The 15,636-nt window shown below is 43.6% G+C and overlaps 1 protein-coding gene across 1 annotated transcript; it reads left to right on the forward strand.

Moving 5' to 3' along the window:
• Positions 1 to 217: 217 nt before the first annotated feature.
• Positions 218 to 13,112, forward strand: LOC140258220 (GDNF family receptor alpha-4-like). The gene is made up of 8 exons (XM_072348309.1): positions 218 to 371; positions 4,352 to 4,627; positions 5,282 to 5,374; positions 5,790 to 6,135; positions 6,214 to 6,323; positions 7,416 to 7,550; positions 8,802 to 8,932; positions 9,240 to 13,112. The coding sequence occupies exons 1-8, from the start codon at positions 329 to 331 to the stop codon at positions 9,372 to 9,374; spliced, it is 1,269 nt and encodes a 422-aa protein (XP_072204410.1). The 5' UTR covers positions 218 to 328; the 3' UTR covers positions 9,375 to 13,112.
• The last annotated feature ends 2,524 nt before the right edge of the window (positions 13,113 to 15,636 follow it).

Genomic DNA, 15,636 nt, shown 5'->3' on the forward strand with positions numbered 1-15,636 from the left:
GCGAGCCAATAACCCAACCAACAAACGCACTTCTTACGTAACGCCTTTCCAAGGGCCCCGTTAGAAACACTCTCCGGGACGCGCGCTCCCTCACTGCGCGCACCGCGGCTCTCCGTCCGCGCCCTCGTCGTCATCAGAGCAGCCGCGGCGCTCCCCTCCCTGCCCCCCCCCGCAACCCCGCTCTGTGGGGCGGGCCGTGCCGCGGGGCGGTGCTCGCCGTCTGCACCTCGACGGGGCGGCGGCCAGTGGGACGCCGACGGGCAGCGTTCGGGATGTGAACGGCGGCTCCAGCACCCGGAGCGAGCGGCCGTCAGCGCCGAGCTGCAGCATGTGGCTGGCCCTGCTCCTGGGGCTGCTCCTCTCCCGAGCCGGTAACGAACAGCGCGGGGAGGCGGGCGGGAGGGCTTGGTGGGGGAGAGCCTCGTGGTGGCGCGTGTCCGTCCCGCTCTCGGCGGGCGGCGAGTAGCTGCGCGCGGCCGTCCCGTCCCGAACAGCTGCTGGCGGCCGGCAGAAAGTGCGGGCGGTGTGACGTCCGGGAGGTTGGGTTGTGCGGAGCTCGAGGCGCGTCCCGGACTCGGGGCTCCCGTCCGGGGTCCGGCAGCGGCTCCGCTGCGAAGGAACCGTATGTCAAAGCAGGAAAAGCGCGCTGCTCGCTTTGACCTGCGCTGCGAATAGCGAGTGTCGATGTGAGCAAAGTGTCTGGATGCTCTGCGGAAGGGAACTGAATTTCCTCGAGGCAAAGCTCGCGGAGGTAAAGGAGGGCGGTTTGCTCCTCTCGCTCGCACCAGGGAGGGACCGATGTCAGGAGCTGATCCCTCAGCGCGGTGTAAAGACAGCATCGGGCATAAAGGCAGCATCTGTTTTAGCTCTTGGAGGAGACGCAGAATCGGAGATACCTTTGCCGAAAGCTGTTGTTGTTTTTAACCCATCTTCCATGCACTCCCCCTCTGAATTGCTTCAGGCTAATACTTTGATGAGGCTCGGTTTGCAAAGACCAGTCCAGGAAGCCCCTGCAAAGATGCATCTGTTTGTCTTGCGCTGCACTCTGGTATTGCCAAGTCACAAGATCTTGGGGGAAGAAATGATTCCTCTTTCACGTTCATCTCTTGTGCAGTCTTAATAATTGCAGTGGCAAAAAATACAGAAGTTTCAAAAGTGCTCTGAAGCACCTGACCCTGCCTATGAGATGTCAGTGCTTGACATTAAAATAAAAATAAAAATACAACTGCTTAATATCACAACTCCTATAAAGATGAGCTGTTGCACTGTGGCCTCAGTAGCATCTGCAGCCTCATGACTACAATAGATTTCCCGCAAATTTCCATTGTCTAAATACTAGTACTTGTTTTAAATCTATTCTTAATAAATAAAGCTTCCCTTCTGCAATTGTCCTCTCTTTCAATAGAGTGGATGACAAGAGATACTAAGTTAACAATAACATTAGGTGTAATTTCTTAGGTATGTGACAGGGCATGGATTCAAAAGTGAGAATAAATGGGCACTGTATTAACTATCACTTTATTTTTCTAAGGCATTCTAGTCATTGTTTGTGAAGTGATTATAATCTTTTAACTTTTCATTTAGCTAAAAGGGCTCTGATATACACTCACATTCAGTGCTTTCTGCAACCTAGACCAGAGAGCTTCCTAATACAGTACCAGATATTTTACCTGGTTATCTGGTATTATAAGTACCAAGACAGCTCTTTATTTTCAATGAAACTTTTTGCTCTAGGGATTGAGATTGCTTAGCTATTAAATTCTGTTAGTTAAGGAGGACTGCTCTAACTTCTTCTGCTTTGATGCTTCCAGAAGCTTCACCCAAAGCATCTGGTACAGGCCTGTGGTAGAAAAACAGTCCATCCATACTCAGCTCTGCCCTACTCTGTCAATTATGATATTGTTGTAAAGTTTTGAAAATGTCACTTCAAGCTCTGGTGATTTTTAAGCAGAGCTTGTAAGGCTGGCAGTGTGTTCTGTCCTTTCATGAACCTGCTACAACAGCTGCTGCATCCACTGAGGGCAGTGGTACTCTGCTCTGGCCTTGTGAGTTACGACAGTTTGCTCAGCTTAGAATCCCAAGCCCTACTGGAGGTAGAATCATTTGGGCTGGAAAATTGCTTCTGGAACTTTGCACTGCTTGCAACCTTACAGAATATAATCACACCCTGCATGTTCATCCGTGTTGTTCCAAGATGGAATGTCTAACCAAAAGCAACTGTTCTGGTACAAAGCATTTCTGGTGAGAGGTTTGTCTTTCAGGGAGCTTACCAACTCATGCAGCCTTTACATAACAGCCAGATGAACAACAAAGAAGTTGTTAGGAAATGAATGAATGGGACAGAAACACATAAGGCAGCATTACTGGGCTGAAGGAAGAATAAGAAGTTTGAGAATCAGACCAGCATGGAATTATACAGCAAAGAAACGCATAAGACCAACAGAAGTGAAAGAAGTGAGTAAACAAATCAGACAGTGAAGACAGTATACCAGATAATAAAAGCTGCACCAAGATTTTTTATTTTAGTCCTCAAGTGAAGACAGGCAGAAACAGTACCACAGCACCCGCTGAACAAGAGAGTGACAGATGAGATCACGCATCCAAAAAGCATTGAAGGTAGATGCTAGGTTGAGCGCAGTTTTGTCCTGCTAGCCTACATGTTAGCAGTTCTTATTCCAAGGCTCTACAAGGCCAAGTCGGGAGCTTTGAACAACCTGGCATAGTGGAAGGTATCTCAGCCTATGGCATAGAAGTTGGACCCAAGTGCTCTTAAATGTCTCTTCCAGCCCAAACCATTCCGTGATGCATTATGCTCATAGCATAAACACAGATCCATATACTACAGAGATGAAGAAGGACTGAATTCACACATCTGTGAAATTCAACAGCATATCTCCCCTAGTGTTATCCTTACAAGAGAGCAGTCCATACACTTAAAAAAAACAATATAAAATAAAAAAGCTGAAAATGTCATCAAGTTTTGAAGACTGTATTTTTAAATTAAAATTATTTAATGCTTCCATAAGTCAGTGTCAGTGTATATCCATACAGTTAATGCACATGCTACACAAATACATACAGAGCTTGAATTGTGAGTTCACAATTGATGAAAAGCTGAAAGCTGGCAGAACAAACCTGCATCCCAGCACGTGGGACAGGAATTCCAGCGGTTTGGTTCTATACTCTGTTAGCTGATTGCTTATCAGCACTTCTACATGAAACTACTTACATTTAACATGAAAGGTGTCTTCTATTATGCAAAAAATACCTATAGTTATTATTAAGTTTACAGGCTCAACAAATTATTTGCTTTCACACCTGCAAATGGCTTTCTCAGTGCATCTCTTAATGACCGGTATATATGAGGGTTGCTCCAAAAGTCATGCCTCCTATTTGATGATGTTGGCCCACAATGTCAGAGGCTGATGCTGCCAGTATGGCAGCAGTGGGTGAACCTTCCCACCAACAGTGCATTACATTTTCTTGCCACGTGACAGATGGTAGTAGAGGGGCAGTTTGACCAAATGGTCTCTGACATGGAAGCACATATGAAGGAAAGGTGTGGAATTGAATTCCCCCATGTGGAAGAAATTGCACCCATTGGCTTTAACCGATGCTTGCTGGATGTCAGCACAGTAAGGAGTGGGTGGTGCATTTCAGCAGCGGTGATAGTGGGGCACCTTCCCTGATGTAGGCTTTTATGAGCACAACAAATAGGCTCTTGTTCACCACTGATGAAAATGCAGAGCTAATGGTGGTGACTGTGTTGAAAAATAGTGCTCTGTAGTTGAGAATTTGCTTTATCAAATAGTGTTATTGTGCTCTTTGTATCTGTTGTTGTTTCATCGGAAATAAATAGGAGTCGTTACTTTCAGAGTGACCTGTATGCTTAGCAACAGCAGGAGCACTGACTTACTCTACACAGTGTGGTGTTAATACTGTTTATCGCACTAAGCTTCTTAGTGCCCAGATAGGTGAGCTTCTTCAAAGAAGGCCTCAGCAAAGCCGAAGTTTTCTTAGGGATTTACTGCTCTTGGAAAACAGAGAGCCACCTCTGATCCCAGCCAAGCTGAAAGAGTTAAAGGTGGTTTTTAAAAAAAGGGAGGAGGATATTATTAAACAAAATCACGTTGGAGATTTATCATTAATCTTATGTTCTTTCTTTCACACACTAATACTAATTCTTTTGTTTCTAAATGGAGAGAGCTCTTGCACTGCTCCAGTATGAAGGACCCCAACCAGTTCTGCCCTTGGAGTTCTATAACTGAGGATGCCTACAAAAAAATGACAAGGTACTTGTGTGGCATTTATCATGACTGAAATCCTAACAATCTTTTCCCTTCTTTACCAGGAGACTTCCTGGCTCTGCCACGGAGTGATTGCATAGTAGCAGAACAGCTGTGCCTCTTAGACTCCATCTGCAATGCCACTTACAGGACTCTGGAAAACTGTGACCTTGCTAAGACGCGTTTCATCGCGCTGGATCATGATAGCAGGGTCAGATGTCTAAATGCAGAGCTATACCTCGGGAACAGCTCTTTACTGCATTGCAAGTGCCATCGGCGCATGAAGAGACAGGAGCATTGCCTGCGCATTTTCTGGACCGTTCACTCCAGCATGACAGATGGTGAGATAAAATAAAACAAATTTAGAAGGTACTAGTAAGGCTCGACATTGCCCCTCCCACCTGACAGCAGCGGTGGAAGGCCTCTTCCCAGTACTGAAGGTACCCCTTTGGTCAGTACTGCTCTGTATGATACGCATGGAAAACCAATCTGGTCTGAGACTTGTCTCTCAGAAATACACCAGGGAGTCTGACAAACAATGGTAGCAATTTTGAGACAATTACTTAACTGTAGTTCTATGAAAATCACCTTAAAATGTTTACATCTGTCTGTCACTGAAAATGGATATGTGTTTATCACATATAGTAATAGCATCCCTGAGCAGCATTTTGTTTCCCACCAGCTTTACTGGGATGCTGCTAATGGCCTGCCACCAGCAACTACCTGTCCTGCACAACTCCTTAGCACTGAGGCAGAAAAAAAGCTAATTTCAACATAGACCAAATTCCAGCCAGAGGAAATCTAATGACAAAATGTGAATCTGTTGCTACACAATAACACCTTTGCATCTCCAGCAGAACCATTCTTGGCATTTGACTTTCAGCAGGACAGAGCACCTCTGAACTCCAGCCTGAAGAAATGCGAATAAGGAAAGAAAAAAAAAAAAAAAAGCTGGCATGTCTCTCATTGCATAAAACACCTTGTGTCTTGCCCAGGTTATTTCAATTTGGAAACCTCTCCCTATGAGAATCCAGCAATTGAAGAGCACTGGAAAACAGATTATAATGAACTGGCAGCTCTGGTATCAGGTAATAGTTTCCTACAGTTACATGATACAATTCTTTACCTTTGGTATCTTTTCAGGGGCTAAAAATTACTGACGATAATGATTTGAGGTGATTGTCCTTTTAATCAGATGAATGCCTGCCCTGGATGCTTGCCTGTATTTGCACTCTAAATGTAAATACAGTTACAGACCTAGGCCCATGAAAGAGGGAATAACTCACAGTGATGTATTCTCTGAAAAAAATATCCTAACATGAACCAATAAAATATGTGATTTTGTATCTAGCATCACTGTAATGTCTTACTACAAGCACATAGCAGGACTTTGTTCATTTTGATGTTCCAATTTGTCCATCGAGTAAGGGCTACTCCTGTCTCTATATGAAGTTTCTTCTGGAGATCTGCTTCTTTGTGTACAGATTTATTTTGGCTTCATAGGCTCTCAGTTAGCAGGAGATGCAACAAACCCATGCCTGAAGGCAACTCATGTCTGTAATCTGAGCAAGAAGTGTGTTCGGCTGCGCACAGACTATGCCTCAATCTGCACCAGAGGGACTGGAAGTGAGGACATGTGTGACCGTCGCAAATGCCATCGAGGGCTAAGAAATTTCTTTGAGAAAGTCCCTGAGGATTTCACTAGAAGGATCCTATTCTGTCCATGTCAAGATGAACTCTGTGGAGAACGACGCCGGAAAACTATTGTTCCCGATTGTTCCTTTCAGTATAGCACCAAACCTAATTGCCTTTGGCTTCTGGACTCCTGCTTGGAAGACCATATCTGCAAGTAGGTCTGGCAGCAGCAGGCACCATCCACCAGAATAGAGTGACATAGACACTGATAGTCTCATTTTCATTCCTACAGATCCCGACTGGCTGACTTCCAACAAAACTGCCAACCTGCAGATATGTCCCCAGATGGTTGCTCTCAGCACAATCACGCTGCATGCCTGCAGGCTTACATGGGGATGATTGGTAAGTGATGCCCACAGGAACTTATGTAGGGTTACCTTCAGGCAACAAACTTGTGGCCACATTGTTATGCTGAGAGGATCTGTCTTGCTTTGCCGCAGGTGATGGTGCTCAGCATCCAATGAACATGCCTTAGCCTAATGGACTCTAATGCTTCCACTTGTTTCTGAGGTAAATGCAGCACAAAGAGAGCTCCTTCGTGGCATTTATCACTCTGCTTTGTCCCATCCTCTGCTGGCAAAGCAGCAGCACTTGCCAGGGTTTCTTGCATTCTTGTTTGAATCACCAGCTGATGGAAAGTACTCTAAATACCCATCCAATAAATCTCTCTCAGCTTGTATGGATTAAGTTATTCCTGCTGCTGGAGCTGCATCACAGTGACAGAATGCAGTTGTAAGATCATTGTTAAGGCTGACTCTCCCTTGTTGCTTGATATTCAGACTCATGCTGATTTAACACTGTGTATGCTTCTCAGAGCTAGTCAGAACAACAGTTACACAAGACACTACCAGCTGTTGAATAGAAGGTTGTCTTTAGTTACAGGTTGCCAATTTGCTTTTACTTTTTCAGAGTGGCTCAAAGGAGCTATAAAATGCAGTAGTATTTCAGAAGCTGTAATTCTAGACTATATCTTCTGGTTTTCCAGACATCTTTGCTGTTTTCATGCTAAATAAGCTCATTACTCTGAATGGCACACTGCAGGTGTGCAGCACTTGTTTGGCAAAGAAAGCATTTGGCCATGGAGTGCTGCCAGCTAAATGAGAGTTAGGAGAGCCATGTGCCAGTACTGCCATTGAACCTCTGCATATGTTTCCCATCCTTCAATCTAATGTTTGCACAAAGTTCGGTTATCACTGTGCTTCATCATCAGGTTGACTGAGTCGGGGTAGTGATCTCCACCCTTTCTTACAGAGTAGCAGACTGCACATATGTTCACCAGATGTGGATCACCTTGCAGGGGCTCTGCAAGGTGACTTCTGAGTAATGGAAGGCTTTTGCCTCCAGGGCAGCATTGCCTTTAGGAAAAGGGGACTCATCATGCTTCTTTCATTTGATGAAATAAATTCTGATTCCCATTTCTGGTGCTTGGGACAGGCACGCCTATGACACCCAACTACATCAGTAACTCCAGTGTAGAGGTCTCCCTGTGGTGTACCTGTGAAAGCAGTGGCAACCAGAAGGAGAAGTGTGACCAGATACTTGGCATGTTTGAGAACAACAAATGCCTTGGTAAGCAATATGTCACAGAGCTGGGGAAACAACTAAACAACTCAGCACAGGAAAGTTCAAAACCTGTTGATTTCAAGATCCTATGCAGCATTGCTCTAGCATATACTTCTCTGTCTTCTGCAGCATTTCCATGATCTCCTTACCAACCTACAAGACTAGCATGGATCTGCTTTTGGAAGTGTTTCTGTATCTTCTTTTCATCTCAAACACTATGAAGCTATCTACAAACAGCATACAAATGAAGGGGTTGCAAAATAGCAACACTGTGGGGAGGTCAGATTTGCTGTATCCACAGGCTGTTGAGTAGTCACATTAATGCACCAGGATTATGGTGCTTTGTTTTCCACTGTTGTTCCTTTCATAGAATTATAGAACTGCTTGGGTTGGAAGGGACGTCAAAGATCATCTGCCATGGGCAGGGTTGCCAATTGCTAGATCAAGCACTAGATCAGGTTGCCCATGGCCCCATCCACCCTGACCTTGAATACGTCCAGGGATGGGGCATCCACAACCTCTCTGGGCAACCTGTTCCAGCACCTCACCACCCTCTCAGTGGGTTTTTACCTCTGCAACATCTAATCTAAATCCCCCCTCCTTTAGTTTAAAATCATTTCCTTTTGTCCTATCACTATCTACCTGTTTTAAAAGTTGTTTTCTATCCTGATTATAATCTTTAAATACTGGAAGGCTGTAACAAGGTCTCCCCAGAACCTTCTCTTCTCCAGACTGAACAAGCCGAGCTCCCTCAGCCCATCTTCATAGGAGAGGTGCTCCAGCCTTCTGATTATCCTGTGCTTGTCTTTGGCCCTTATTTTGCCAAGATGAGTAGATCCTGACACAGTCCTTGTCAGTAGATTCAGCAGCATAGCAATTCCAAAAATCAGGTTATGTCCAAATATTTCCTGTGTGGAGCTAGAAGGTGGACTCGATGGTCCTTGTGGGTCTCTTCCAACTCAGGATATTCTATGATGTATATAATCCTAAATTGGTATTTCTTTTATCTCCCTAGAATATTAGCAACAGACCTTAATAAGATTTAAATATTTTATGTTTTGTAAAAGTTTCTGAAGTATATCAAACAAATAAAATACCATCTTTAAATAGAAGATTAATATTTAAATCTACCTACTGCTGTACCAAAAAGCCTTACACACAGCACTATGGATACACCTACAACCTGAACATCCCACCTCAGATACTGCATACTATAAGAAAAGCACAGTAAGACTATCAATTTGCTTCTGTTTGCAGAAAATGCTATTTGGTCTCAAATGCACCAGAAGCTGACAGGTCTGGAAAGACAAAAAGACTTGTATTATTCATCTTCCCTAAGTTTCCAAGGAGACAGTGCCAGCACATCTCTTGCTTCAGAAATGTCCCAGGTATGCATTGTTTTGTTGCCTCCAGTGTCAGGTCCAGTTGACTAGAGAAAGTGGTTCAAAAACCTTGTATCTGGAATTGTGTGATTTTGGACATCAAAGTGAGGGATGCCATGTGCATGCAGAAACATAGACTGCTCTGACTCAAAATATTCCTTCCACAGACAAGCAGAAATTGCAGTCCATGCTGCCTGGCTGCAGAAGTTTTCTACAGTCTTGTATCAGTGTCCAGAGCTTGAGGCCCTTCTGCTATCGGTGTTTGAGTGCAAATGGGACTAACTGGGATTCATTCCTCCTTTTCGTTTCCTAGGTGGCTGAAGTGAAGACACAGCAAGACACCTCTGAACACAGCAGTTTGCCTATGGCCTCCTCTGTATATTCTGGAGCTGCTATTTCTTGGCCATCTCTGTCTCTATTCCTTCCCCTGTTGCTGAGCCCACTTTAACTTGGCATGTGACATCTTTCCTTCCCATATTATTAATCTTATCCTGTATCTAGGCATCTCCCATTACTGATTTACCCACAAGAAACAAAAGGCCTCTGTAAAAGGGGAAGGGAACAGCCTTAGCCTATAACTGCAGTCACTGAACACCTCTCCCTGACTTGTGCCCCTCTTTCCTCCAGTCAGTCTGCACTGAGAGATGCAGATTTGGTGCCCACCATTGCTTCTGCCACATTTAGCGTTTTGAGTGTCAGTCAGGCTAATATTCAATCACGGTATTTTAAAACAAGTCTGCATTCTGTCAGAACTTGTGCGGGGTTAGGTTTCTAACTAGAGGGATGCACATGACACTGTTTCCTACCACCTTATCTGTTTGAGCTCTTCCTTAGGCACAGAGTACAGCACACCATCCTCAAGTGTCAGGTCCTGCGCTTTGGCTACAACAACCCCAGGTAACACTACAGGCCTGGGGCAGAGTGGCTGGAAGACTGCCTGGAAGAAATGGACCTGAGGGTGTTGATTGATGCTTGGCTAAACACAAGCCAGCAGTGTGCCCAGGCGGCAAAGAAGACCAAAGGCATCCTGGCTAGTATAAGAAATAGCATTGCCAGCAGGAGCAGAGAAGTGATATGCCCTGTATTCAGCTCTGGTTAGGCTGCACCTCTGGTACCATGTTCAGTTTTTGACCAGTCACTACAGGAATGTTGTCAGGGCCTTGGAGTGTGTCCAGTGGAGGACAGCAAAGCTGGTGAAAGGTCTGGAGCACAGGCCTTATGAGGAGTGGCTGAAGGAGCTGGGATTGTTTGGTCTGGAAAAAGATGAGGCTCAGGGGAAATCTTATCGCCACCTACAACTTCATGGAATGGGGTTGTGGTAAGGTGAGGGTCAGCCTCTTCTCCTGTGTAAGTAGTGATGGGGCTGGAGGGAATGGCCTCAAGTTGCACCAGGGAAAGCTCAGGTTGGATATTAGGAAAAATATCTTCTCCTAAGGAGTGGTCAGCTGCTGGAATGGGCTGCCCAGGAAGGTGGTTGAGTCACCATCCCTGGAGACATTCAAGAAAGGTTTAGATGTTGTACTGAGGGACATGGTTTAGTGGGAAAATATTGGCAGTAGGTGAACAGTCGGACTAGATGATCTTGGAGGTCTTTTCCAACATTGGTGATTCTACAATGAAGATTAAGAGCCCTCACTGCAGGGTGGTTGCAAGTAAAGTTAAGTAAGCATGAACATAAAATCCCTGTAAAACACCAGTTCTCAATTACTTTCAGTTCCCTTATATATATTTTTTTCAATTCATTCTTTTAAATACATGAAAAATACCATTCCAGTTTGAAGACACTATACTCCAGTTTACGATCTTGCTCCTTTCTGTTTTGCCCTTTCTAACTATATATATCATCCTTTATCATGAATAGCAACAGACTTGTGCTTTCTGGGTTAGTAGGGATTCTTGTTCTCAACCCTAGTAAATTAACCTAGCCAAGGATAATTTTACCAGACCTCAGGCCAAAACTTTTTAGGAATGCCTAGGGAAGGTGATGCTCTATTCACCACAGATCCCCTGGGCCATTCAGTTGCAAAAGCCTCCAGGAGCTGGAACTAGCTGGAGCCTCTCCACGCACTGAAGTTGTCATTTTCCGCTTTCACCTGCCAGTCTCCTCCACTGCCAAGTTCTATTTCATGATCTGTTTATTCCAGATGTAAACATGTGCACTGTGTAACTGCTGTTATTTTATGCTATGTTGGCCTGTTAGAATGTGGTGTTAAGTGAATATTGATTTCTGAGCATAGGTTAATAGTCTACAATCAATTGTGTGCAAGAGTTGCCTCATCAGCCAACCCACACTTTCAGGATAGCTAGAAACAGCTTAAAGCAGCTTCTCCATACACATGTATAATGCCTCTTGTTTATTCTATGAAGTACAACAGGTCTGGACAATATTATGCACAGCTGAGCAATATTACAATCCAGAGTAAACACAGAATAAGTGGCTATTTCTTTTTACCCTGTGTTTTATCTGTACCTCATGAAGATACCAACTAGGTAATAGTTTTGGTTCCCAATCACTCTCAGACCCTTCTTACTAGAAGATCTTCCATTGCTGCATATATATCAGTGTAGCTGTCCTTCCCTGCAGTGGTAATATTGCCATTTCAAATTATAGCCTTCTCTTATATCCTTGAGCAGGTAGGGCAGGGAAATGATTGTATGGAATAGAAGCTGTTGCTCTGATGCACGGAGGAGCAACACCATGTTTACATACAAAAGGAACAAGTATCACATCATCTTGAGAGAAGAGGAGGCTTAGGAGAGACCTTTAGCTCTCTACAACTACCTAAAAGGAGGTTGTAGTGAGTTTGGGAATCAGCCTCTTCTCCCATGTAACTAGTGATAAGACTAGAGGGAATGGCCTTGAGTTGTACAAGGGGAAGCTCAGGTTGGATATTAGGAAAGATTTCTTCTCTGAAAGGGTGGTCAGCCACTGGAATGGGCTGCCCAGGGGATGGTTGAGTCACCATCCCTGGAGGTGTTCAAGACAGGTTTAGGTGCTGTTCTGAGGGACATGGTTTAGTGTGGAAATATTGGTGGTGGGTGAACAGTCACACTAGATGATCTTGGAGGTCTTTTCCAACATTGGTGATTCTAAGAGGAGTCAGAATGCTGGTAATAGCCACTATCTACCGAAACATGGCTAGGTGACTGAAGAGGCAGCATTATTTCCATGTTTGCTACCTCTCTGTAATGAAAACAGCCTGTGTGATTTTAGGACTCTGAGATCTACATTTGGCCATTGTCCATATGGTGGGGCTGGAACTGTAGGGTCTTTCATCTCCAGAGATTACTTGTGAATGATGGGGAAGAAGAAAATGTTTTTTCTATATTTCACAAATCAGTGTGAACAGTTGTAAGAAAGATTAAATAGCTTTCCATGAGCAACATCCGTCTTCCATTCATCTGCATTGTGAGCTTTCCTCTTTCCATGTGAGTGCTCTAAGTCAGGTTGATATGGGAAAAGCTATTATTATTTTGTTGTTCATATTCATCACGCTGTAGACTTCTAGTCCCCTTACTCCTACTAAGAAGGTTATTGATTGCAATTGCAGCCTCTAGTCATGTCCTGGATTGCACAGGAAAATGCTTTACAGTCCCACAAAATCCTGCTCTAGACAAAAATTAAGCAGAGCACATTTTCTTCAAATGTCTCTTTTCCATGTTCATATGCACTTTTATATGGACAGCTACAATTGTTCATTGGTAACTGGAAGAAAAATCACCTCTAAACACCTGCGTTGGTCGATAGATGCTCACAAATCCATTTTCATTTATATTTTTGTGCCACCTAACCTCCAAGTACCAGAGCTGCTCAATGTCACAGCATACATGCATACACAACTACTACTAAAAAATGTCATGTAACTGTCCAGTTCTCTTAGCACTGCAGCTCTTCCAGAACACTTCCTACCATCTGTACTGAGAGGCAATTTACAAAATGCAAAAATAAAACATAAAAACCTCAGTGTTTATTCATTAGAAACTGGAATACAACATCCTGCAAGCACCTTTGCTCCAAGTACAAAAATTATATAATAGAAATGCTCTGTTCTGAGTCTTCACATTGACATCTCAACAAGAATACAAAAGGAAGAAACCACCTACTTGTTGTAATGTAAATTATTTTTAAGAGTGTAAAATAATACCAAGACTTGCTAATAAAATTTATCTTGCAATTTTAGAAGTCTTCCGCCTTCCTGTGCAATTAGTAGAAGCTGTAGTGTTTGTGTCCTCCTTCTGGGGGCATTATGGGAAAGAAATCTCTTACAAAGCAATGTCAACAGCAACTTACACAGAAATCACTGTCAGATTTCAGACATGACATCTAGGAATCTGACACGGTGTTAGATTTCTTAACACAGTCTACCATAGCATTTACCAAGAGCATTAACATAGCCCTTTTTGAGCAGCAAGCTCAGTCACTATGAGTTGATCTTATCTGACAAGTGGTAGACATTTCCTGCCAAAAGTCACAAGCAAGGTGATGCAAGAAATAAGCCTTGAATTCCAAATCCCCAAACTACCATGACCTTACCTCATTAAAATCATTCCCGCTTCCCACAGTAAAAGCTTATGTTTCAGGAAGGATGTGGTGTTCTTTTTAAATTGCACTCAATCTGTTTCACAGGTATGTAAAAAACTGAGTTTTACTCCCAAATGTAATGCTTGCTGCAGAACCCTGGCATGCCTCAAAACCTGTTGACAGTATGTGGTAACTTCATGTTTACAAGACAACACTACAGGTTCAGTGGCCACAAAAAGCAAGGGTATCTTAATGCATCATAAAAGTTTACTCTGCTAAAATGGAAGGTAACATTACCTGTAGAGCTCTTGGAATGGGTCCAGGGGAGGACCTCTGAGATGCTCAGAGGGCTGGAGCACCTCTCCTATGAAGAAAGTTGAGGGAACTGGGCTGGTTTAGCTTAGAGAAGGGAAGGCTGCAGGAGACCTCATTGTGGCGTTCCAATACTTTAAGGGAGTGTTTAAACAGGAGGGGGAACAGCTGTTTATGAAGGTGGACAGTGATAGGACAAGGGGGAATGGTTTTAAACTGAAACAAGGGAGGTTTAGGTTGGATCTTAGGAGGAAGATTTTCACTCAGAGGGTGGTGGCACTGAAACAGGTTGCCCAAGGAGGCTGTGGATGCCCCATCCCTGCAGGCATTCAAGGCCAGGCTGGATTTGGCTCTGGGCAGCCTGGGCACAGCAGGGGGTTGGAACTGGATGAGCACTGTGGGGCCCTTTCAACCCAGGCCATTCTGTGATTCTATGATAACAGTGAAACAGGAAGCCAACGAACGATAACAAGCATGATGCAGTCTTTCAGTACTGCTATGGAATGAGAACCAGCTGCTGCCCTACAGTTGCTTCTTCCATCAAAATGTGTACTGGCAAATATGATCAGGGGCTAATCACCCCTACCTCAGGGACTTTGTGGCTGAACATTTTTTCAGATGAGGGAAGGCCGTTTGAGCTTGGTTTTGCCTCTAATGGAAGCTCTTCTTATGGTTGATTAGCTCTACTCCAGGAAGTGATTTGGTGTTTGGATTTCTTGCAAACTGTAGAGTTAGCAGAGGTCATGGGATACAGCACTTTCTCCAAGTGCCTTCATGAAAATAGCCCTACATACTTTCCATTTACAGCTGATCACCTCCATTATCTGCAAGCTAGGAGGAGATGATCAGCTCTTGTTAAGTGCTTGTATCAGACTAATAGCTCACTGCTAATTCCCCCAGTAATATGAATCTAAATTCCTGGTAAACAAACTGACTGCTTTTCACACGCAGGGATGATTGCCAAAAGCCTAATATTGGAGCTCTGGAGCTAAAGCTTTTAGAGCAATCTTGTCCACTCAAAAATATTTAATGACATTATATTATGTACTAAATAATTAGAAAATGAAGGCCCACTTGGAATCAATGAGTTATTGTCTAATTAAGATGAAAAAGGGGCTCTACTAGGTTTTAAACAAGTTTATACTAAAATGGTGTACCTGATAAATGGCGCTGATAGCTAGCTCTTTACCTTTGGGCAGAACAAGGCAGCCATTAAGCTAGTAGATGATAACTCTTTGTGTGATTTTTGGCTCATATTTTCTTCTTATTGGTCCCACCTGTTTTCCTGAAAGGCATGACCTGTGGCTGCTGTTCCCCTCTCCCCATCAGACGATAAAATTTATTAAGCTCATTCAAATAACTTACCCTGATCCAGATAATCATCTTTGACTTTGTTTTACTAAGCTCATACAACTAGATGTTTGAAGAGCTGGGAGACGTAGGTTGGAGCCTTTAGGAGGAATTTTAAACAGCAATTGCTAATGAGCTTCATGAGAATGCAGAAAAAGATTACAGTTATCTCTGCTTGTAGAAAGAAGACCAGGAAATGTTCTATCGATTATCTGACTGAATTATAATTAATTAGTAAATTAGTCTTGAATTGAATTAATCTTAGCAATCTCTAAGCAACATAAAGAACAAAATTCTAGAAAAGCAATAAAGCGTTAGAGCAGCTGGCACTATTTACCTATTTTTTTTATTCCACCTTTGTTATACAACACACACTTATATACTCTCTATACATGTATATCCCCTTGAAGAAAGTACAAGCCCTAATACTTTAGTATTGAACTGCTGTACGAGGCTTCTGTTCTCTTCCTCCCACCACAGTCATCTAGCATTCCACACTGAGCCACAAGATTTTTTATATTCACAT

The sequence above is a fragment of the Excalfactoria chinensis genome, chromosome 13 (genome assembly GCF_039878825.1).
Source record: "Excalfactoria chinensis isolate bCotChi1 chromosome 13, bCotChi1.hap2, whole genome shotgun sequence".
In the NCBI taxonomy this organism is placed as follows: domain Eukaryota; kingdom Metazoa; phylum Chordata; class Aves; order Galliformes; family Phasianidae; genus Excalfactoria; species Excalfactoria chinensis.

What these genes read in the sequence shown, in the direction of transcription:
- LOC140258220 (XM_072348309.1), top strand. Translation starts at nt 329, where the DNA reads ATGTGGCTGGCCCTGCTCCTGGGGCTGCTCCTCTCCCGAGCCG. An exon ending in ACTGGCAGCTCTGGTATCAG is followed by an intron (nt 5,375 to 5,789) that starts GTAATAGTTTCC and finishes TTGGCTTCATAG; the next exon opens with GCTCTCAGTTAGCAGGAGAT. An exon ending in TTGGAAGACCATATCTGCAA is followed by an intron (nt 6,136 to 6,213) that starts GTAGGTCTGGCA and finishes TCATTCCTACAG; the next exon opens with ATCCCGACTGGCTGACTTCC.